Genomic DNA, 24,236 nt, shown 5'->3' on the forward strand with positions numbered 1-24,236 from the left:
GGTTGGAGAGCTCAGAAACTGCAGCCCCAACTGTGCTTCTCTGATAGTCCAGGTGGTTTCAGGTGGGAAAAATGGTTTCAAACTGAAATGAAAAACAATCGGTAGCATTAGGCATCTCTAGATCACAACTTTCTAGCAGAAACTGAAAGTTAAAAGTGGTCAGTCCATCACAGAGGCATCACCAGCAGCTGTAGTGTCTGCAGGAGAGAAAGGATGTTTCTTAATCAGGTGAACACAGGTGGCAGAAAGACTTGAAAGTAGCCAACTACTTCTTTTGAAATCTACTTTTGACTGCTGCACTCAGGATTCCCCAGGTGGCTGGGACCCTTTCAATACTCTTTCTATTAGGAAAAGAGCTAAAGTAGATCAGTAGCACCAGTTCCCAATTTAGTAGTTTTATTGGTCCTCTGACAACAGCAAGCCAAGGCTAAGAGCAGACAAAGCACTGAAAAAAAATCACTGGTGAGTGAAGAGCAGTGAGAGCTGCTCCTCTGAAGAAAAAGCAATTTGTATCTCACGACAACCATATGACCCCTTAAAAAGTTTCTGTCTGTTTGCTTTTATAGAAAATTCTCTTAGTTATGTTTTCTTTCTTCTCAGTTTGCACTGATCTAGGCACACTTACCAGACTGAAGCAAGGGGGATGATTAGGGAAAGTAATAATCATCACTTAATAATGGTATCTGTTCTGTGATACACAGTATGAAAAAACAATGTGTATTTTAAGGTAAAGCAAATCATGTTTGGATGATCTCTGTCCAAACTCAAATGTCAAAGGAGAAATCTTCTGACCAGAACAGATGATGTTATAAACTACAACCACTGCCAGTAACTGCTACACTTGGGAAATAAATACATAATGCACAAGGCCAGGTATAAGAAAACAAACCCTAATAAAACTGAGAGCTAAACTTGATATTACTTGTCATGGCTCTGGAGGCAAAAGCTGTGAATAAATACTGTACAAGGACCGAGAACGATAAACATTCCCTTGTTATCAGACAGCTTTCTCAAAAAGAGATGGAAAAAACCCAGCACACTTATCAAATTTTAATGTACTGAAACTCAATTATAAATCTACAGAAGTGATTAATCAAGAGAAAAATGTTAAAAGAAACAGTTATAAATAGAAACTGCATATCATTGCCATTGGCTTTTCAACTGCAAGATCCATTGAAAATGAAAGCAAATAGCAGAAGTGGTCTGGTTTAAGATCTCTGTGTCCAGAAGCCTTTTTGCTTTCTCAACTATATTACCTGGTCAAGATAATGCCTCTTTCAGAAACTGTTCTTTTATATCTCTAAATTATCAAAGCTACAACAAAGTTAAGAAAATAAATATGTTTAAAGGCTTTAGCTAAATTTGTCAAATATTCGAGATACACTGTCATTTGAAAAGGAGAGTTTAAAAATATACTGACAAATAATTGCAATAATTCTGAATGCACGTAATCATTTTACTGTGCATCTCACCTGTGAATTGTTGTTCAGAAGCATTCCTGTCAAAACAGCTACTCAGGCTCTTCAAGACTTGCTCCTAAACCAATCTTTGGCATTCTCATAAACTTATTTTAATGGATCCGAAAAGCAATGAAATTCAAGATATTGCAAATAATTTTTCCTTAAGATATCTGAATTAAATCTGAATTAAGCATGCAGAAGGACCTGATTTTTGTATCTGCAGTGACATCTAGTGCAAGAACTCAAAACCACATTTGAACGGGCTTCTAGAGAAGGGGAAGCTATCTGCATTTATTGTGTGATTTCTGGCTGAGACAAACTAGAATAATTAACATTAGCCCTTTTAAAACTTTCTTTATATCTTGTCTTCTGCGTAACATTTACGAGTCAGCTGAAGGGAGTCCCATTAAGAATAATACGTTAATAAGAGACTCCCGTGACAATGCGAATGTCCTTCCTCACATGTGAATGGGCATTCTTCCATTCTGATGTATGTACATATATTACATAATAGATGGAGGGCAAACAATTGTTGAGAAAGCAAACATCCCTAGGAACAGAGTTGTTACTCTATTTATTCTATTACCTTTGCTAAAAGAAAACAAATTCAGCAGCAACATCTGACTTAAATACTTCCTGCCAGCTCCATAGCTGTGCAATCCTGTGTTAATTTTGCAGTGATTCTTAAACCTCTTAAAAATTCAAGCAGAAGACACAGCTTGTAGAAAGGAAACAAAAACGGGAAGTATGCAATGAGAGCTGTCTAATACAGATGACAAACAGAAGTTATAAAATACCAAATAAGATTTGTTCAAGTCAAAGTACAGCTGTAATTCTCCCTTTAGAAGTACAGTTATGCATCAAACACAACCAACAACAGACATTCTAACCAAAATGCAACACCAACATGCCTAACTAGCAACAAGTCTACAAAAATGATTTACTTACTGAAATGTGAAAAAACCTTAGAAACAAGTGCTATTCCTGCCAAATATACAAATAAACACATATGCCAAAGCTGTAAATGAACAGTTTAAATACAGTATAATGCATACATTGTTTTATATATAAATGCACACCATTTCTGCAACTCCATTTTTAACATTTGACCTGTAAATAGAATCATTTTAGAAGCTGTGCTCGAAAGGTATGTGCCCAGAAGTCTTTAAAACTCACACGCCCTTTTTAAGGGCAGGATTAAAGCCTATACTGGTGTCTTTTCTAAAATCTTCATTATATGCAATTTTCTAATACCCAATTTACCCAGTGGTAAAATCATAGAATGGTTTGGGTTGGAAAGACCTTAAAGCTCATCTTGTTCCAACCCCCTTGCCATGGGCAGGGACACCTTCCACTAGACCAGGTTACTCACAAAAAACTACAAATGTCAAGATGTATTTTTTTGTTTGTCACATAATTTCATATAACTTATATATTTCTAAATTTAAAATAAAAACGACAAAACAAAACAAAAACTAGCCATTCATTAGTGATCTGGGACAACTATATGATGCATTAGGATTCTAATGTTCTAAAAGTCTCACTATGGAATAGGCACAAAACCCACAATATATTCTTGGTTACTAAAGACATTGAATGGGGACATATCGCAAGTACTGGTTTTTGGACAAGAATCTCATGTCATGGTTTATGCACTGTTATCCTCACTGCCAGTGATGCAATAAGCATTTTTAGAAGTTCTACAGTTTGTTCTTCAGGAGCCCAAGAGCTTGCACAAACTCTCTTCCCTACAGCCAAAAAGTGGTAGTAGACAAGAGAGTTTTAGGTGAAAGCAGAACGTGTTAATTGAGAGCACTTCTCACCTTCAGGACTGAGCTTGTTAAAACAAAGACATGAAAGAATGAAGAAAACAAATGCTCATCGAAGGGCAACGTACTGGGGTAGAACACAACCCAAGTGAGAAGAGGAAAAGAGGACAAGCCAGTCAGGGTTAATAGGTAGTAACAAAAAGGCATAAAACAGGAAAATGGTGATGTATGCCCTGCTTTTCAAGTAGAAGGACCCAGATAATGGTGTTTAAATACCATTCGGCAACCGTGGTTTAAAGATTACCTGAAAATGCAAATAAATGTAGACAAATGGAGAATTTATACGGAACAGGACAAACAGCTCTTGACAGAGTTCACTACGGTATGCAAGCCATCAGGGAAAGGAAATTATTAAAATCAAAATCTATTCACTTCTGCCACCCTAATCAACACCTCATAAAGAGCAACACAATTGCTTTGAGTTTCGGTCTCCTGGTGTCTTTGCTGAGTATAGCCAAGATTCCTAAAGAAAGAAAATTCCCCTGCTTAGACGAGTATGTCCACCAAAATAACTCTTTGGTATTAGTCTGTATTTATTCATCATGGCAAGTTAAGGGTATTTTGTTCCCCCGCAGAAGGAGGCAAGATATAAACAATAGATGTTAATGCTTGAAAATAAACATACAGTTTTTTCTTCCCCAGGTAGGAACAATCATTCTTAAGGTATAAAAATTTACTATTAAGCAGTAGTCAACCAAAGGGCATAAAAAAGAAAAAGATCAAATAAACAGTACTCAATAAGATATTTACACACCATGGGGTAAAGAGCTGCAGCAGAATTAGTATTATTGATGAAAGTGAGGCTGTGTCACTAAATCCAACAGGACAAAACCAGTTGAAGCAGTGACTAGTTAAACTATTGATCACAAGAATTAGACATACATACACAGAAAAGACCCTGTCCTTTAATAGACTCTGAAGACAGATCTCTCTGCATCCTTTGACATCAGTTGAGCACTGACACACAAAGCTAATGACATGATCAGAATCAAAAAACAGGATAAGGAAATAAAAGGGAACTCCAAATCTACTTCAAACTAAAAATAAATAAAAAAGAGCATTCAAATACCTTTATTCTAGCTACAAATGACATACATCAAAAAGGCAAAAGCTAAAAGTCAAACAGATTTCTACACAAACAGAAAAGGGGAGAAGAAATTTAAAGAAAGTTGGGAAGAAAAACCAGCAGAAAATTATATAAAGGAGTGCACATTTAAAAAAGATTAATATAAAGGCTGCTAAAGGTTAGAGAAAGAAATTGAAACATGCACAAAAGATGACAAAAATAAGGTGACAGTAAAAGAAAAAAGATCTCTAGGAGAATGACAACACATGCAGTCAAATGTAGCAGCTACATCAAAAGAGGTTTTATACCAATTAAAGCCTCAAAGCAAGAGAAAAATCGAAAGTTGGATAGGTTACTCTAACATCTTAGAAAGCATCCAAAGAAATTACAGACCCCAGAATTGATCTTTAACAGAACCATACAAAAAGGACTAAATTAAGGAAAAGAGCAAACAGTTTTTTTCCCCTCCTCCTCTTCTTTTTGGGAACGTGTACAGAAGAACATGAACCAAAGGCAAAAAAAAAATCATAGAAAGATTCAGTGAGTTTGAGATGAAAGCAAAATCCTACAGGTAAGTACTGAGGTTGCAAGACACCTGAGGATAGAGAAGCAATGCAAAGTACTGCTGTTTTGTAAGGTGAAATCCTTGGCTGACATTTGAGGAAATAACCCCAAACCTGTGGGTTTAAAACCAAACACTATCACTTTGGGATTTTATGCAGTATTCTACACAATGCTGAAGCATTAGTCCACATATTTATTAACTTGATTAAGCATTAAAATATCCTTGCTTTGATTAAAAGCAGGGATGGGGACAGATTGTAATACTAGGTTAGTAAGGTTAGCGTGTCATATTATATTGCAGTGAGAAGGTCAAGGACGAAAACAAACATCACCACTGGAAGCAACACTTGTCACTTCAGGCACATCAGCAATGCCAAGAACCTGCCATGCAATGAATCCTTCACACAGAGTCAACAAAAATTTAAAACCCTGATGTATAGTGTTCTAATCTAATAAAGAAAACAGGAGAATCTGGGATTTAGGTGTGAGTTGACAGTAATTCAACTGTTCCAGAGGAACTCTGACAGTCTCCCAGCAAAAGGGCTTCTTCCAAATGCGTGAAAGAAAGGGAGCACACTATTGATACCACCATCACCAGCCCAAGACATGTCCGATCTGCCAACAGCATATATGGAGGATTATACAAGATGTTCACAGCTGCTAGTGGCCTTCAGCCACTGTGCCTTCCCCAAAATCCAGAACTGACAACATCTACAGATAGGAGAGATCAGTATACTTAGTCTAAAGATGCACAGAAAACTGAAACTTAGGGTGAACTACATACAAATAAATGTCAAAGGGGATAAAAGCTACAAGCAGAAAAAAGGAATAACACTGGGATGTACATGTCAGCTGTACACATGGCACTGTGATGACTAAAATAAGTAAATTTTAAGCTGCCAAATACTTTTTATCAAAAACTTGCATTCACACAGTATTTTCTGTTCCTTGGACAGTATTTTCCATTCTCTACGAATTATTTGCAAGGCAGCATTTGGATGCTGATGGTCTAATTTAAAAAAAGGTTCAATAAAACTGGCAAGGCTGAACAAGTTTGAGAAACATCTTCCCTGAAAAACAGTATGCATTATTTCTTTGCCAAGCATCTTTGCCTGATGAAAGCACTGTATTCAGTAAAAACCAGGTAACTTTTTCCAACAGTATCTGTTGATCTACTAGAAAACACTAGCAGGCCCTGTGAATCTTCCTGTATTTTACAAGGCCTATGCAAAATCCTTTCAATTATTTTGGATTTAAACACTAACACATTTTCCCATTAGCCTGTGAGAACAATTCAAACCCATGTGAACTCTGATATTTAGAACTTAGTACAAAAAAAAAAGCGTAATTACAGAGAGTAGGAAATCCCATTCAGCTACTAGCAAGCGCACCTGCATCTGGCAGGCATATGCCTTAAAGATTTGGAGCAAAAGGTGTTAGGAACTGAGAAGCAAATGGTTTTCAATTCTCCAAGACTGCTGCAGGGCAGGAACTGGAAGGCAGCAACTACCTCAGGATGGCAAATCCAGGGAGAGGCAAGGGTAAGAAGATTTTAATTATAATACAAACATGAAGTTCTGAGTACCTTAAGGAAGAATGTCCTGAAAGTTACTGAATGGGCAAAGTTGTAGGTGTGACTGCAGTGAGGTGGACATACACAGACAGTCTCACTTCTCAAAGAAGGCCAAGACAGCCTATTTTTAGAAATTAACAATGTGTACGGTCTGTGTGTGCAAGGCAGGGGCCACATCAATAACAAAACAAAACCCCCAGTGAACTAATAGGGAATCCATTACAGGAACACCACTGCTCTCTACAGTTTAAAATCTGCTTTCCAGTGACTCAGCTGGCAAACTTCCAAAAAGCCTTTTCCCACTCAATTTTAAGAATCATTAAACAAGAACTGAATAAAAATATGGATCTTTTCAGTAAAACAGTGTAAAATAAAACAGTACAATCAAGAAATCTTCTGCAGATTTTCAGGTTTTTGGGACAAAGAAAGTTATAACAACTGCCTTTAACCCCAAAATGAAACATAAGCTACATTCATACACTCAAAGATCAGCATATGATGCAATTCATACAGAAGCTGTATGAATTAAGCTAAGAAAATCTCAGTACTAGAAAAGCAGAAATTACAGTTTCTCTGTTTAAGTCCTTTACATTCAGCTATTTAACAAATGCAGCTTTCCCTTGTTTATATGCATTGTTCAGTTAACACCTCTTCTGATTCTGTAATTTCTGTGCAAGGATCAGTGGATTTCCAACATACAGCTTTAAAACTTCCCAAATGTGACATAATGTTCACTTCCACAACTGACCAAAATTCACAAATTCTCCATGTGACAATGGGCTCCCCAGTCCAGACATGAATGAAGAGGGGACTAACAAAATTTTATGTATGTATAGATGCTTCAAAATAACAAAATAACACAGAAATAACATAAAGTTGGACCCAAAACATCTCTGATGAATATGCAAATGGTGATTCCCAGTTCAGTATCTAGACAGACATTAAACAGTCCATTCTGTCACACCATCTGCTAAGTAGTTACCAACCTTGCTCTTTTCTCTATGCTATTACTGCTTTATTTTTATTTTTAAGCATGGAGCTATTCAACTTATGTGAAAGTCAGATAAAAGACACAGTGGTGAACTTAAAGGAAAAAGTAAAGAAATCAGAAAGTGATCCAAAAAATACCAAGTTTTGTGTCAGTGATAAGGAGAACCAAAAAAATTCCTTCTAAATGCTTGCTTCAATTACACTACTAACAAGTTTATGTTCAGCAAGTCATGAAAGCTTAAGCTCTGTTTTTGAAATTTTTATTTAACAGAATAGTTAAAACATTTTGGCAAAAAATATTAGTTTACATTAAAGAAGTTGGGGGAATTATTCATCTGTGTGTGTGTGTGTGTGTGTGTGCATGTACACATGTGCTTGTACATGTGTACGGAATCATAAAATGGCCCAATAAAATATAACCTCAGACTATCACTTTAATCATGCACCAAATACCAATATAAAATCTTACCAGTACAATGGAAAATTTGTATCCACTATGCACCACATCCACTGAGATACCCAATGTAAGATAAAAGGTGATTATTCACAGGTCTTATTGATACCACACAAATACCAAGGGCATGAGGGATCGACTTGTCCCTGCCCAGGTTTTCTTCACTTGCAACTCAATAAAAACATGCATTAGTTTAAAGATTTGTTAGAGAGAATCTGTTTTGCACTGTGGGGTCACTATGGTGAACAACAGAAAGAGCTAAGGCAAAGAAGATGACTTAGAACAGGAACTTTTTTTTTTTAAGGGAAAACACTAAGACTAGTTCAAATGCCAAGATGAAAATTTATTTATTTGCCTTACTTTCAGAATATCTTGAGTTTCATTCCACTTGTTTGTCCACTCTTTGGTCAGTTCTTGCACCTATGAAAGAAAACAAATACTGAAAAAAATCTCATCCTTAATTCTCACATTGTTGCTCCTGCAATAAGTTGCCATACCTACAACACCTCTCCCTCAAAACACAAAATTCTGATTTCCAGCATAAAATGTTTCATTCAGGGATGGCCACACCAAATAATGGGTTTTCAAAGAAATATGGAATTATTCCATAAAGTGCTTCAGCAGTACTACGAAGTTCACTGCCACAGATCGATCCCTTAGGTATAACAGGACAGCTCCCTTCCTATGGCACAGGCTAAACTCCCCTCCAGAGGATGGCATGCAGAGGAAGAGGCAGACCAGCAGCCTTCAGGAGAGAACCAGAGCAAAGTTTGCCATAACTTAGAAACCACACACTTCATTGACATCAGCACAGAAGTGAAAAGATGCTTGCACAAGCATTATAGACATTGGGAGCTCTGGGTATAGAAACATAAAATCATTTAGGTTAGAAAGGACCTTAAGATCATCAAATCCAACTGCACTGCCAAGCCCACCACTAAACCACATCCCTCCTAAGCGCTACATCTACACATCTTTACATACCTCAATGACTTCCCTAGGCAGCCTATTCCAACATTTGACAACTGTTTCCATGAAGAAATTTTTCCTAATACCAAATTTAAGCCTCCACTGCACTGCAATTTGAGGCTGCTTCCTCTTGTCCTATCACTTGTTAGCTGGGAGAAGACTGAACCCCACCTCCCTACAAGCCTCCTTTCAGGGAGCTGTAGAGAGCAGTAAGTTTCCCCCTGAGTCTCCTTTGCTCCAGGCTGAGCCTCCACAGCACCCTCAGCTGCTCCTCATCAGACTGGTGCTCAAGACCCTTCACTAGCTTTGTCGTTCTTCTCTGGACTCACTCCAGCACCTCAGTGTCCTTCCTGAATTGAGGAGCCCAGAAGAGGACACAGGACTCAAGGTGTGAGTACACAGCACTCACCAGTGCTGAGTACAGGAGAAGAATCACTTCCCCAGTCCCATTGGCCACACTATTCCTGATACAGGCCAGAATGCCATTGGCCTTCTTGGCCCCCTGGGCACACTCTGGCTCATGTTCAGCCACTGTTGACCAGCACCCCCCCCACGTCCTCTACCACTTTCCACTCACTCTTCCCCCAGCCTGGAGCACTGCAGGGGTTGTGGTGACTCAAGGGCAGGACGTACCTGGCACTTTGCCTTGTTGAACTTCAGACCACTGGCCTTGGCCCTTTAATCCAGCCTGTCCAGATCCCTCTGCAGAGCATTCCTACTCTCCAACAGATCAACACTTCCACCCAACTCCGTGTAGTCTGCAAACTCACTGAAGGTGCACTCGATCCTCTTGTCCAGGTCATTGATAAAGATACGAAACAGGACTGGGCCCAAAACTGAGCCCTGGGGAACACCACTGATGACTGGTTGCCAAATATATTTAATTCCATTCACCATAACTCCAGCAAACAATGCACCCATCCAAGCCCTGAGCAGACAGTTCCTCCACAGAATCAAAGGCTTTACTTATAGTCCAAGTAAACAACATCCATAGCCTTTCCCTCATCCACTAGGCAGGTTACCCTGGCATAGAAGGAAATGAGGTTGGTCAAGCAGGACCTCCTTTCTTAAACCCTCCTGACTGGGCCTGATTCTCCTGGTTGTTCTGTACACACTGAGTGATGGCACTCAAGATGACCTGCTCCGTGATCTTCCCCCAAACTGAGGTCAGGCCAACAGAATGGTTAGGATTTGTCCTTCCTTTCCTACTCATCCCATTGTCCACCTCGTACGTTAACTTTCATATAAAACCGCTGTAGAAAAAAGAAATCTTCAATCCAGTTGCTCCAAACATCTCCACATTTGCCACACGCCTACTTTGCTCAGTGTCTTTGCAGATCAACTGCAAACTAATCTATGAGAACTACAGAAATTTCACTCATCTCTACCTGTATCTGAAGATTTCAACAAAGACAAGTAAGCACACCTTTCAACACACCATTATCACTCATAGTGCTGCCAACTGGAATGCTAAAATAGAATAAATTTTATAAGATTAAAGAAAAACATGAAGATCTACCATAGGTCTTTTCACCATATCAGAACAATTTGTATTGCTCAGAAACATTTCATTTTTAATTTCATTTTAAAAATGAAACATTTTTCAATTAAACAATTTGAATTCATTCTTGTATAAGGAAAATCAACTCATTAAAGAAAGTCACCATATACTTGTCAGATAATTTAAATATGGTGATAAAGTCTTTAGATCTGTATAAACAAATTAATTATTGCAGTCATTCAATTGTAAAAAGCCATAACTACTGCAATATCCGCTAAGAATTTTCAGTAATTATGTCTATTGTAATTATCATGAATATTAATCACATAACCTTTTAATGAGGCTGACAAAAGATAATAAAATATGCTCGATATACTCCCCACACAGAGAGGCCAACATTTCTGAGCAAGGCAAGCTGTGGTTACTGTCAGAGCATGCATAACGTACTCTAATTAGCATACAGACAGCAGTTTATATTCCTCAGCTAATCTTAGATAAAAGCTTTTCATTTGTACTCAAAAATAAAACTAAAGATATAAATAAAACAGGATTTCCAAAGCAAGACATTCATTCTCTAACTCTAAAGGTCCAAGTAGCACCACTGTAAATCTTACCATTCAAACCAGCTAAGAAGACCCCATTTTTTAAAGGCATCATATCTACACTTGATTGGCATCTTCATATTCAGAATTAAATCTTTGTTGCCATGTAGCTGAATAATTCCAAATATCTCCCTCTTGCCTCTTCCACAGTCTGACCAATACTTTTTTTTTTTAAACCAGTTTGCAGTAGCTTTAAATGAGAGCACCATTATATCTATATTCTTTTGGACACTATGAGTTATTTAAACTTCTGGGAACTTTTTCCAGTCTCTACACTTGCCTGGATCATTGAAACAATTTGATGTGAAGCACACTTTTAAGTGCACCTAGATCTCAGACCCCCTTCAAAAAAAGACAAACATATTTGCACACACTGGACTTAAATACTGAAATTTTCTAAAAACCCACAACACAAGTTATTAATTACTTGAAAGCATAGAAGAGTTGACTATTTTCCCCACGAATCTTTACTAGTTTTTCTACACACTGAATATTTTGTAACTTGCTACTTATTACTGTGATTTAGTGGCTTTTCCCTCTCTAGTCTACCTACAAACATACCTGTTTAGTAAGACAAGCTGGCCTGGGAAAAAACTCTTTTCATGAAATAGAACCGTTATATAAATATCAAAGATATACTTTGTTCTTAGATATAACAACAAATTACAAGTTTACACACTTTTTTTTTTTTTAAAGCATCAAGACAATGCTGTTTGATGGGACAAAACTTAGTTGTGCATAAAAAGAATCCTGAAAATTAACAACACTCCTACATCCAGACTGCCAGCTTTTTTTTGTTGTTGTTTAAAAACTGGTTTATGAAATTATAACTTACCCTTGCTTCATTCTGCTGAAGCTTTTCTTCCATACTTAAAGCTGTCGGAGAATCCAAAAGTGCAATCTAAAATTGGAAAAAGTAAACATCGGGTCAAAAAGAAAGAAGAAGAACAATTTCTGGGGGAATCAAGTGAAATGCAATTGTTCAACTTTTTTTGATTCTTTAGAATAAAATCTTTTAAACTTTAATATACTTCATTTTACCTTGAAATACTGTAAAAAGAATAATCAAAATCTTGTCAAAGCAGATATTTTAAATACAAATTGGTTTGAGAGTACTATTTTCACTCACTGTCTACACATATGGTGACACACATGCAGACACTGAAACCAGACACACGTTCATAACATGTAAGGCCTGATACATCTTTCTTTATATTTCTGTTAAACATGAAAATTTATTATGCGTGAAAAGTTAACCATTTTGCTGTAATATGTATGTATATTGCTTATCTTTAGTAACTATATGTTAATGTAGTTACTTAGGCCTTAAAAGAGGGAAAACTACTGTACAACACACACACACAAGCAGCACTCATTGTTATATGACCTTCTACACTGAATCCAGCACTATATTTTGGTAATCAGTATCTTCAGGTCTACAGAAGCATTTGCAATATAGCATTCTGGGAATACAAAGGAAAACCACAAAAGAAATTATGCAGAGATTTATGTTCTACTGAGCATACATAACACACCATCTGCTGTTTTATCAACCATCACAAATTCAATTAAGTTAAGCAAGTTCTCTGTCATCTCCCACATAGCCATCTATCACATCCTACCACTGAACCAGATTTATTTTGCGATATCCACTGTTTTACAGCTTGAAACTAGGTCAGAGCATTAGATCTTCAAAGGGGTCCATGTTACATCTACTTTGCTAACTCTAAATCAAACCATAATTTGAAAATAAATTAACTTTCCTCTCCTAAAAATATGGGAGAAACATAAGTGTAATCAACCCATCCATACTCCTACATTTTTATATTTATGCATCTTAAATACTTAAAACCTTCTATTTATTTTAAGGTACTACATAAAGTACCTCTTCAGTTCATCAAGTTAGACCAAGGAAACATGTCTCAGCTCAGTCTCCTTATGCTGTGGTGACTACCTGTTCCACAGCACACTGCAATCAAGCTCTGATTATATCAAGAGAAACCTAAAAGCTTTTGGATGGCAATTCTTCCCCCCTTATGTTAAAAGAGGTAATCTGCTGGCCATATGGAAACTGATTCAATCAGGAAAATAATATTCATTCATAGCCTCATGGAGCTTGTTTACTCAAATCAATATAATGAAAGATAATTATCCCATTACATTCTAGAAATAGATGTTATAACTCAAGGAAAATTACACATAAATTCCAAGTAAAGCTAACCTGATTCCCCTGAGCAAGCAGGGCTTTTAATCGGGCTATTTCAGCTCTCAGCTCACGGATCAGTTTGACATTGGGATCCTCATTAATAGTAGGCTTGTTGATGATGTTTTTGGCTCTATTTGCATAGCGAAGTGTACTTAAAGTTTCACCGTAATTGACATCAGCAGGTGAAATAGCTGGGGAGATGAAATCAGAAACAGTTTATCCAGCACCATATGTTTCATGTACCAAAGTTAGTTTATATTTTAAAAGTCAGATAAACTTAATGTGGATAAAGAGATAGGAATAGACGATTAACCAGTATGGCTACAATCTGTTCCAACTCTGCACCCAACTCGACTGCTTTCATGTCACTATAACTCTGCTTATAAGTAAATACTGTATGAGAATAGCGTGTTAGAATAATCAGGTCTAACAATCAAGTGTTGCAAAGAAATCTTGCTGTCAATCTATTGAACATTTCTCTGGTAAGCATAAATGTCCTATATGAATACTTCACAGGTTTTTCTCTTTTTTACAATACCAATGCGAAAAATGTTGAGTATTTTAAAAGTACCAATATAATCATTGAATGGAAAAAACATTTCATGTAAAACACAATGAGTTCAGTCCTTTTAAATGGAAATTAAAAAGAAAATTAAACCGAAATAAACAGAAAACAGACATGAAAACCAAAACAAGAGCTTCTATAATTTACAAACCTTGCTGTTCTGCTGAGCCGCACACATCTGGCAGCACACAGAACTGTTAACTATCTGATGCATCAAGAGAAAGCAATACTATTTTCACAAGCAACCTAACCAGCAAAACCAAAGAACTTTAAATGAAGTGCAAATGCTATTCTTCCCTTAATTTTCCTAACAATATATAGGGTATTCCCAATTAAAAAGATAATGACTGCATCCAAATATATGAGCAAAAACATAGAAGCAAATACCATCCAGAAATGATGAGGGACCAGAAATCTTAATGATCAAACTGAACAAGAGACTCAGAGAATCAGGCAATGAAAACATTTGAAAAAATAATCAAGTAACTAAAATATTCTGTCCTTTCTCATTCTCTCAACAGTAATAAATATTCTTTTTGTCACAGAGACTCCCTGAATTATGGGAGATGCACCTGGCAACAGACTACACTTCCCCTAGCTCACACTATCACTTCCCTGCTTTATCTACTGTCTCTTTTCCACTACTCAATTATTCTCTTTCTAGAAGGATGTTACAATACGTTATAGAAATATGACAAATCAGAATTGGATGTATTTTTATAACAGCCTTTTCTACAGTTTGAAATTATCTTCCTGCATGTTTTTGTGCTTAGTTACAGAAAAGGCAGGCCAAACTTATCCAGACAGCTTGTCAGGCTCTGTTATGCAATTCAGCCACATTATCAGTAGAGTTACTGCTGGATAAAAGATCAACCATCAGGGCTCTGCCTCACAGAGGCATCACTAATAGATGGGGAAGTAGCTGAAAAAGAAGCTGGGCACTGTAATCATTAGTACAGGCACTGAAAGCTCACTGTGTTTCTAAAACTTCTCTTCACAATCCCTGTCTCAAAAAAAAAAAAAGTTACTCAACCATGTAACTGCAAAAAAAGCATCAAGAAGAAAGTTGCCAGCACAGCATTACTTAAACAGCCAGAAAGGCAAAGCTGACTCTGGTCCAGATCTTCTGTTGGCACTACTATGATTAGCCTGAGGAAAAGAAGTGGTATGGGTTCCAAAAACATCCCCAAAGTCATGCAACAAGGAACTGCTATCCAGAGAATTTGACTGTAGCAAAGTGACTGAAGAAACAGAATTTGATGTGATGCATTTTATTCCCTCATTTCTGCTCTCCTACCATTCCCCAAAAGAGGACTGCATCAGTTGAGACCATGTTTCACTTGAGCAGCAAAGCGAGAGAGAAGTTTCAGAGCTGCTCTTCTCTTCACATCCAAGGGGACCAGGACAAGCTTGGCAAGTGGTCCCAAGGGAGGATGAGGTAAAAGTCCAAGTGCAAGGTGCTGCACCTGGGTCAGGGCAATCCCAGACATGAGTACAGACTGGGAGAAGAACTCACTGGGAGGACCCCTGTGGAGAAGGACTTGGTGATTTCTTTTTGGTGGATGAAAAGCTAGACATGAGCTGGCATTCTGTACTTGCAGCCCAGGAAGCCAACTGCATCCTGGGCTGCATCAAAACCAGTGGGGACAGCAGGTCCAGGGAGGTGATTCTCTCCCTCTACATTGCCCTTGTGAGACCACATCTACAGTGCTGCACCCAGATCTGGAGTCCTCAGCACAAGATGTTGACCTGTTGGACTGGGTGCAGATGAGGGCCATGAAGTTGATCAGAAGGATGGGGCACCTCTGTTATGGAAACAGGCTGAGAGAGATGGGGTTGTTCAGCCTGGAGAAGAGAAGGTTCCAGACAGACTTCACTGCAACCTTTCAGTACTTAAAGGGGGCTTATAAAAAAGGGGGAGAGCAACTTCTTACACAAGCAGATAGTGATAGGACAAGGAGGAACACCAAAAGAGGTTGCCCAGAGAAGCTGTGGATTCCCCACCCTGGAAGTGTTCAAGGCCAGGTTGGATGGGGCTCTAGGCATCCTGGTCTAGCGGAAGGTGTCCCTGCCCATGGCAGGAGGGGTGGAACTAGACTATCTTTAAGATCTATTCCAACACAAACCATTCTGTGATTCCTAAATCTCCAACATCCTCTCTTGCCCTTAAACATCCTCCTGGCTTCACTTGGGGGTTTTAGGAATGGAATTCCCATTTCAATTTGTTGACAAACCTGCAATACACGTCATAGGTAGGGTTTTAAACCAAAGGATCCTTACAGAGCATCCTACAGGTAAAAAGGAGAAGCTTGCAAGATGACTGATCATAAATAATTAAATTTAGACAAAAAGTTAAAACACTGTGTGCATTCAGTAAAGTAAATAAAAATTACAATCTTCCCCACAGAATGTCAAAAGAGAACAGGTTGTTTCTGCTACTAATGCAACAAAAAGCAACACAGTTTGGAATAGCAAACTGATTCACAAATTAGTACTGACTGGATGCACAAAGCCTTACTTACACTTTAAAGAGTGTAAGTAATGACAGAGTGTTACCAGAAAGCTCAGAAAGAAAGGAACCATTAATATGTGCAAACAATGTTCTGCCTTAACAAAACATCTGGAATCTAAATATTTATAGCCACTCCTATTAAGCACAAACTGTTTATAATGCAAAAAAAGTAATTTAAAAACACTTACTGGCAATCATTATAGTTTTAGAGTTTCCTCCTAGGCTATCTTTCAACAGCCAAGTCAACACAGAGTCCCTGTAAGGCACAAATACTTGCTTCTTCTTTGAAAGTGGATTTGTTGCATCCTGAGATAAATCAGCTGTGACATGAAGGTAGAAAAAAAGCAATTATGTATTTTTATTCATTTTCAAAACCAGTATGTGTTAGGCCACTATTTGTGTAAGTAAATAAACAGAAAGGTATTTCATGACTAAAAAAACCTCAAGACAGACAAGCACAAAAACTGGAGACTCACCTAAGGCAGAAATTACATTTCCCAGAGTAACTAGAGATTTGTTAATATTCCCTCCTTCCTTTAATCTAACCCCTGTGGCACCAGTGGCATCTGCTCTCTCACTTCCAGCAAGATCTACCAAATGAATCTTGCTAACAGTTTCACAAGGCATTTCAGAATCAAATTGAGCCTACAGAAAACAAACAAACAAACAAACAAACAAAAGTATGTTAAGCTATGAAATGCTGCAATTTTACTAAATCCAATTAAGTGGCCTTTTTCATGACACAACTGAATTTAACTTACTTACAATAGCAGAGTTTCAGAGGACGGGTGTATTAGAGGTGCCAGAGAAAGGCATTTGATAATGAATTGCTGTGTAACTTCCATATTATTTCTTTAAATTGTAATATTTGCAAATTTCTAGCCACTTACAGACAAGCAGTGACGCTGAGTTGGAATTTACATGATGCACAGTGAACATGCGCTGTATTCATTTCATTAAGCTTGTAACATTTATATTCATATTTAGCTTTCAACAAGTTATAGCATGAACAGACATTTACACTCCATTTCTTCTCCACCTCCAATTGAGTGACAATTGCAATTTTCTATGTTTTAACTGAGGTTTCCTCCCAATTTTTTATCTCATTTCAGACAAATCAACTCAGATAGCCCTGTTTCAAATGTCCTTCTACTTTCGCAGTACAACAATAGAACAAAACCTTCTGCTGCCTGCCTCTCATCCTCTTCTGAAAGCTTTGCAATAAGCAACTCATCATTAGTGAACAGAGGGTGCATGGGAGTGTGCGTGTGTGTTGTGTGTTTGGGTGGAGACAGGCAAAGTTCTGACAGGAGAGGGAACCGCTTCTATGCTGCGTTCTCTGCATCTAGCAGGTTATCCATGGACTGTCTAAAAAGCACACCCAAAAACAATGATGAAGAGCAGGAGTCATTGAAAAGGAGTTTACTACATATAAACAAAAAGATCACTATGCTCTGAGGAAATGTGTCAAATCTCTCCAGGGAGTTTCATTTTGTTTTGTTACCTGAGTGAAGTTGATTGTGAAAATGGCATGAGACCTGCTACTGACATCATTCATTCCAGTTGCAGCCGTTGTCCTATTTATATTTCCTGCTTCCATAAGTTCCTCTACATCAGTATAATTTTGCACTAAATGCTTAGACAAGTCTAAAGAAAAGCAGAGTGTTACAGTGTGCTCATACATGCACTTGATTTTACTTTACAAAAATATTCAAATTGCCCTCACTACTGCAAAATATTGCTCCAATTGTCACTTAAGGAAAGAAATGAGGCCTTATGTGAACACCAGACAACTCACACATTTACAGTAAATAAGAAAAAAATATGCAATCTTACTAAATTATTTAGTACAATAACATAAGCATAATCCCACAAGAGACATGAACCTTCCCTGGTAGAGAACAGAATAAGACAATTAGGTCCTAATAGGTTCCTAAACATTTAATATTTATAAATTATAGTCAACAAACTATTAAAACCAATTGCATCTCTTAACACTATTTTAAAATGTTATAAATTTATAGGCAAAAAACCTACATAATAATATTAGAATTGCGAAAGCAAGTAGAGATGCAAAATGAGAGGCTATTCCTTTCATGCTTTTTACCAAAGCAAAGCACTGTATTGATCATCATTTAGATTTTAAAAGATAAAATGTCCTATGCAATTAGACATCACACTTTAGAATATATGAAGGTAACAAAATATCCAGCGTATAACACTGAAAGTGTTTTTACCCTCAACATATGGCCCTTCTTTTGGATGTTCTCGTATTCGTAAATTATTAGTTTTTGATGACTTCCTTCTAAGAAGATCTCTCACACGTTCATTATAAATTTCCAGATAACTGAAAGAGAAAGAATAAAAAGCCACTGACTGATTCAAGAGTCTTTAAAAAAGGAAACTCACGTGAACACTGTGTTTGAAGGCAAGATGCTTGGAGAAAGAAAATAGATCCAAAGTTGGCTTAAGATAGAAATGACTACAACTTATGGAAAAAAGCCAAAAAAGCAAGAAGCAAGTGGAAAGGAAGCAGACATCAGCAAGATCAAGATCTCCTAATGTCAGCCTGAAATAAAGGGTAAAAATAAGGAAGATGTTGTCCAGTAGCAAAGATATTTTCACTGTCATTTAAATGAAGCAAAAGGCTCAGCTCTTGGGTTGAAGTTACAAGTGCTGTGCATTTGGACTATGACTGCCAACAAAAATCAATTATAGGACTGAGGCCAAGCATAGAAAGTTATTTTTGAAGAACACACGCTTTTCTCAGAGATAAAGTGAAACAGGGTGGTTGTAACTGAAATAAGTTTGATAACCTGGGAACTGCTAACACGCCAAGACCTACCTGACTTCTGTTCGAAAGGATGCCTCATTCCGCTTTGTTTTTTCATTTATTTTGCTGAACAATCCTTCACAAATTCGAGGTATCAAACCTGCATCACCCTGCAACAACAACCATACTTATTTCCAAGGTCATATATGCATGCACAATATATTTTGGAAAAGTAAAACCCAAGGTCACTAGTTGAGAGTCTCAGCATGCAGAAAAAGGGGGAAAATCAAAACTTCTCAGCAAATACTCTCTTGCCTTTTATTTAATTGCAGTCAGCTTGCCACTTTAACACTTGTGTGTGCAGAATGTATACACTAGCTCCATTTCTTTGCTATTGCAATATGTTTTGTCCCTCTCATTCAGTTTGAATAATCCAAAACCAGCTTAAGGCAGAAACCGGCTCCTCAAAGCAACACATGAACTGCCTTATCTCACTAGCATCTTATCTAACTGCTTCTCTGTGGACTTTGCAACAGCTGCAGAGAATGGGACAAGAGCCATACACATGAGCCATTTTCATTCAACACCCCCATCCCCAGCTCACAGTCCTTCCTGTCTTGAAAGATGCAGCAGATCCCCCGGGTAAATTAGCACACAACAACAAAATTTAACCTACATTCACTGTATCCCACAATGCTGCTAAATTAAATTTGATATTTAACTTCTGAATGTTTGACTCTGCAGTTAAAGAGGGGTTTTTTATCTATGAAGTGCTCGGTTGGTTTAAGAAAGCAATCTGAAAAAACCTATTTCTTCTCACAGCTCCCTACAGACTGTGGTTTACTAGCAGGGCTGCAACTACCCATTACGGGGTCCTTGTCACTTCAACTAACACAGCAGCAGCAGGATGTCAGCTTCTTGGTTAAGCTGGCACTGGAGAATTCAGCCTCCTCCCAGTGAGGCTGCTGCTCCACCACTGATGTCAAACACATCAGACTGCAGGCAGCAGCTACCACTGAGATATCCAGAGACTTAGCATGGAGCTCTCCTCTTCCCATTGCTCCAGGAAGTGCCCTTTCCAGCCAAACAGTAAGCTACAAGGCTTTTCCCCAGCAGCAGAGAGGAGCAGCAGAGGGCCACGCAGCTTTGGTCTCATCTGACAAGAAACCACATGCTCCCAGCTGCCCCATTCCTACCAAGTCTGATGAGGTAGATAACCAACTACCTGCTGAGCATACCTCATTCCCATCACTTCAGGATGGCCACAGCTACTCCTTCAGAGCCACGGCTCCCAGGAATAAAGGGAGAGGACATACACGTGAGCTTTGGGCTCAGAGCTCCAGGCTCAGAAGCAGCTTACAAAACAGTCTGTCAGATACAATTTGCCTGCAGTCTAAAAATGCGTAAGAGATCTGATGTGATGGACTAATTCTAATTCTATTCACTGCTGAGGCAAAAAATACTCTTGTGCCTTGAGTCAGGGGCCTTGTAATTAAGCAGGAGGCAAATTAGGACAAACCAGAACAAACATCCAACTTGAACACAGCTCAGGGACTCCAGGTATCTAAGAATTTGCCTGGTGGGATTCTACAGGTAAGTGGCAGCAGGACAACACGAAGTCAGTGGACTCCCCTGCACCAGACTCTGACAGGGCGAGCGTTCCTTGGGCAAAGATTTCTCTTCTACTTGGACCTCCACATGAAATCCAACCCTTTTTGCCAAAGCTCACTCCAGTCTGCTCCCACACTAGTCCCTCTGTCCTCATTCTCTGTCCCAGCAAACATCTTCCAGGTGCCATCTCTGAGCTCCTCTTCCTCTTTCCTTTACCTAGATATAATTCCCAATTATCATTCAGTCACTTCTTTTTTTAATCGCACTCTACCACTCCATTTTGCCCTTTTCCAACTTCTTTTTTTAATCAGAGCCTCGCTGTCCTTCTCAAACCAGCCTTCATTCTTTGAAATAATAACATCTTCTCTCCTCCTCTCATACCTAGCTGTTCAGATGACAGCACCTTGGGTTAAAATAAAAAAAACAACTCCTAGATAAAGGGAGAAACTTGCAGAATAATCAGGCTTTTCTTTTGAGACAGTTGCCTTTGGCAACAGAGGAGCAGCCTTTCCCCATATGTATCAATTACCAATCTCTACTTCCAGGTAAAGTTTCAGGGGTCGGTGTTGGAAATTCCCACATATGTTTTATTTTAATTTTTTTTAAACACAGGAAGAGGAAAAAGACTTTTCTTTCATCTCATGCTTGGAAACACCTGAATAGTTTTAATTAAAGCTTAAGGAAAAATACATGAAAGATCTATCACAAAGTTTTAGGCAAATCATTAGTGCCTGACATAGTTTAGCAACTGCTTAAAATATGAAGTACTAGCTCTTGAGTAACTTCAACCATAGCAATATAGTGATGAGAAAGGAAGAACACACAGTTCCCAGAATATTGTATCAGTAAAAGGTACAACTTATAGAATGTACGCTCTTTATTAGAAACTATATTTAAACATTTTCTCCATTTTCACCTCCTACATCTCCAAGGCAGGATCAACTACATCTTAAACTTTTTTTCTTTCAGAGTTTTCTACAGAGTTTCCAGACATGGAAATCGGGAGAACCAAAATAGGTAGTTCATCCAGAGTTATATTTTCCCATTAAAAGCCTGTTCTTCTTCTGTGCTACCTAACCAGAAAACTCTTACTGCAGTTTAAATGTACTGGTTTTTACCCATCTACCTTGACCATAGGGAACAAAACTATTCCCTTCCTTTCTGCAGCAGCCTTTCATGTCTTGGGAGACTTTTATTTCCTCATAGTCTTCCCTTCTCTGCATACACAGGTCTGACTTTCCTGATAGATCATACTTTATAGATCTCTGTTCATTTCAGTATCTCTGCTCAAGAGATATGTAGACTCGTTAGAATAACTCTTGAAGTTATTCTGCACACAGAATTGCAGGAGAAGCCTCGCAGCACCGAGAACAGCAGATATTGAAAGCAAAATGAGAATAGAATCCAGACTTTTTAAAGACTCCAGACTTTTTAAAGAGAAGCAGGGAAAAAAGAATATTTATTTCCAATTCAAGTTTTCTTATAGCCCTGTAGTCTCTCTGACAGGGCCATCAATTTTCAAGCATTTAACTTGCCAGCTGACTATATTTTATATGTGCTCTGTACAAAGCCAGATTAAAGTATTTATGTATCATGGCAAGAAGATTAGACCTTTATTATTGAATAATGTCAAACAAACTTCAGCACCTATTCATTTGCAAAATGTCTTGATGATTACAGTCATTACATATAGTGAGGTAGTCTCATAAAAATGTCACTTTTATAAATTTCTGAAATAGAAATCCACATCTAGGTCATAACATCTTTTCTGGTTAGAAAAGTCTATTCTGCTTACGATATTGAAGTTAAATATAAAGCTACTTATTTTGTGGCAACTGAAAGAAAAAGATTTACAGCTAATTTACTCTCCTAAGCTAGAGGAGGTGCAAAGTGCCCAATCTTACTACATTTCAGAAGAGTGATCTATCTAAGGAAGGACAAGTGGCAATATTCCCCTTTTCATTTCTACCGGGAGAAGACACAGTATATTTCTTCTCCCAAGGACTAAAGAATGAAACCTGCAGAGGCTGCCTGGCAAACAAGCTTCATCAGTCAGCCTTTTTAAACTGCTCCACTCCCAACAGTTTAGTGTGTTCTCTCTCTCCTTGGACAGTCATGGAGGCATTTGTAAGAAACCACTCCCATCCTTTACTCATAAACTACCAAATACTCCTCCTATCACACCTTCCTCTTCCAGGGTCTTCACTGCAGTGCTCAACAGGGCTTAATCCTTAAAATTAAAACTACTGTATCATCTCATAAGGGTGTGCTGAACTACTCTCATCCCCAGTTTCTGTTCCTCACCTGAAAGCCTTCTCTAAACAGGGGTCAAGGACTTATTTTAGTCTTCTATCTCTTCAAAAGAGGTCTAAAAAGCACATCTCTTCAGAAAGAGCTGGTCCTTCATGTTCCCAAAAAATCAGTATCTTTTTTTTTTTCTTGATCTGGACATAGAAAATCAGCAGTAACATTTGAAATTTTGAGGTTTGTTACTGAACAAAAATTATTGGGTTTTGTCCAAAATAATGAGCATTACTTAAATAGACTTCTTCCAACTGTAATATCTTCCTATAAAAGAAAGAGCTTCTAAAGACTCTGATTAGTACTAGAAGGTGTGATACATGGGGGTCAGTAGCACACAGACAGCAGTATTAATAATTCCATAAAAACATGCTCCTGCAATAACATAATATTAATTCACAGCTACAGAATAAAAAAATACACCTGTTCAGTTGATGTGGGGCAAGCAGCGGACATTGACTACCTGGAATTCTCCAAGATTTTTGACATGGCTTCCCATGGCCTGCTCCTAAAGGAATTGATGCATTATGATCTAGACAAGGGATCTGTGTGGTGGGTGGAAACTGGCTGACAGGCTGCACCCAGAGGGTGGTGAGAAACAGCTCCTTCTCTAACTGGCAACCTGTCTCGATTGGGGTCCCTTAGGGACCAATTCTGGATCAGATATATCTTCTTAAATAACCTGTATGATGGGTTCATGTGTATCCTGACAAAGTTTGATAAGGACACCAAACTGAATGGGGAAGCTGACACTTCAGAAGGGAGACCCACCCTGCAGGAAGACTTGGATAGGCTGGAATAGTGGGCTAACAAGAATCTTATGAAGTTCAACAAAGACAAATGTAAGGTCTTGCACCTGGGAAAACATAATCCAGGATCTCTTGGCTGGGAAGCAGCTCTGTAGAGAGGGACCTGGGCATCTTGTGGACAGTAAGTACAATATGAGCGAATAGTGTGGCAAAGAAAGCAAAGAAACCCATGTTGGGTTGCATTAACAAGGGTAGAGATAAAGAAGTCATTATCCCACTCTACTCAGCACTTGTCAGGCCACAACTGAATACTGTGTTCAGCTTTGGTCTCCGCCACACAAAAAAGATGTGGACAGGCTGCAGAGGGTTCAGAGAAGGGCCACAAGGATGACCGAAGGACTGGGAAGCTGCCATGTGAGGAAAGGCTGAGAGAGCTGATTTGTTGAGCCTTGAGAAGAAAAGGCTCAGGGAAGACCTTATAACCATGTTCCAGTATTTAAAGCGTAGCTAC

The 24,236-nt window shown here is 38.2% G+C and overlaps 1 protein-coding gene across 1 annotated transcript in view; it reads right to left on the reverse strand.

Moving 5' to 3' along the window:
• The window catches only part of KIF16B (kinesin family member 16B), a 133,412-nt gene that overhangs the window by 88,746 nt on the left and 20,430 nt on the right, over positions 1 to 24,236 (reverse strand). The window contains 8 exon segments of the mRNA XM_032682679.1: positions 8,297 to 8,356; positions 11,844 to 11,909; positions 13,230 to 13,405; positions 16,480 to 16,611; positions 16,768 to 16,936; positions 17,796 to 17,938; positions 18,529 to 18,638; positions 19,137 to 19,234. Of these exon segments, the coding sequence (XP_032538570.1) occupies positions 8,297 to 8,356; positions 11,844 to 11,909; positions 13,230 to 13,405; positions 16,480 to 16,611; positions 16,768 to 16,936; positions 17,796 to 17,938; positions 18,529 to 18,638; positions 19,137 to 19,234 (954 nt within the window).

This window comes from Chiroxiphia lanceolata, chromosome 3 (assembly GCF_009829145.1).
Source record: "Chiroxiphia lanceolata isolate bChiLan1 chromosome 3, bChiLan1.pri, whole genome shotgun sequence".
In the NCBI taxonomy this organism is placed as follows: domain Eukaryota; kingdom Metazoa; phylum Chordata; class Aves; order Passeriformes; family Pipridae; genus Chiroxiphia; species Chiroxiphia lanceolata.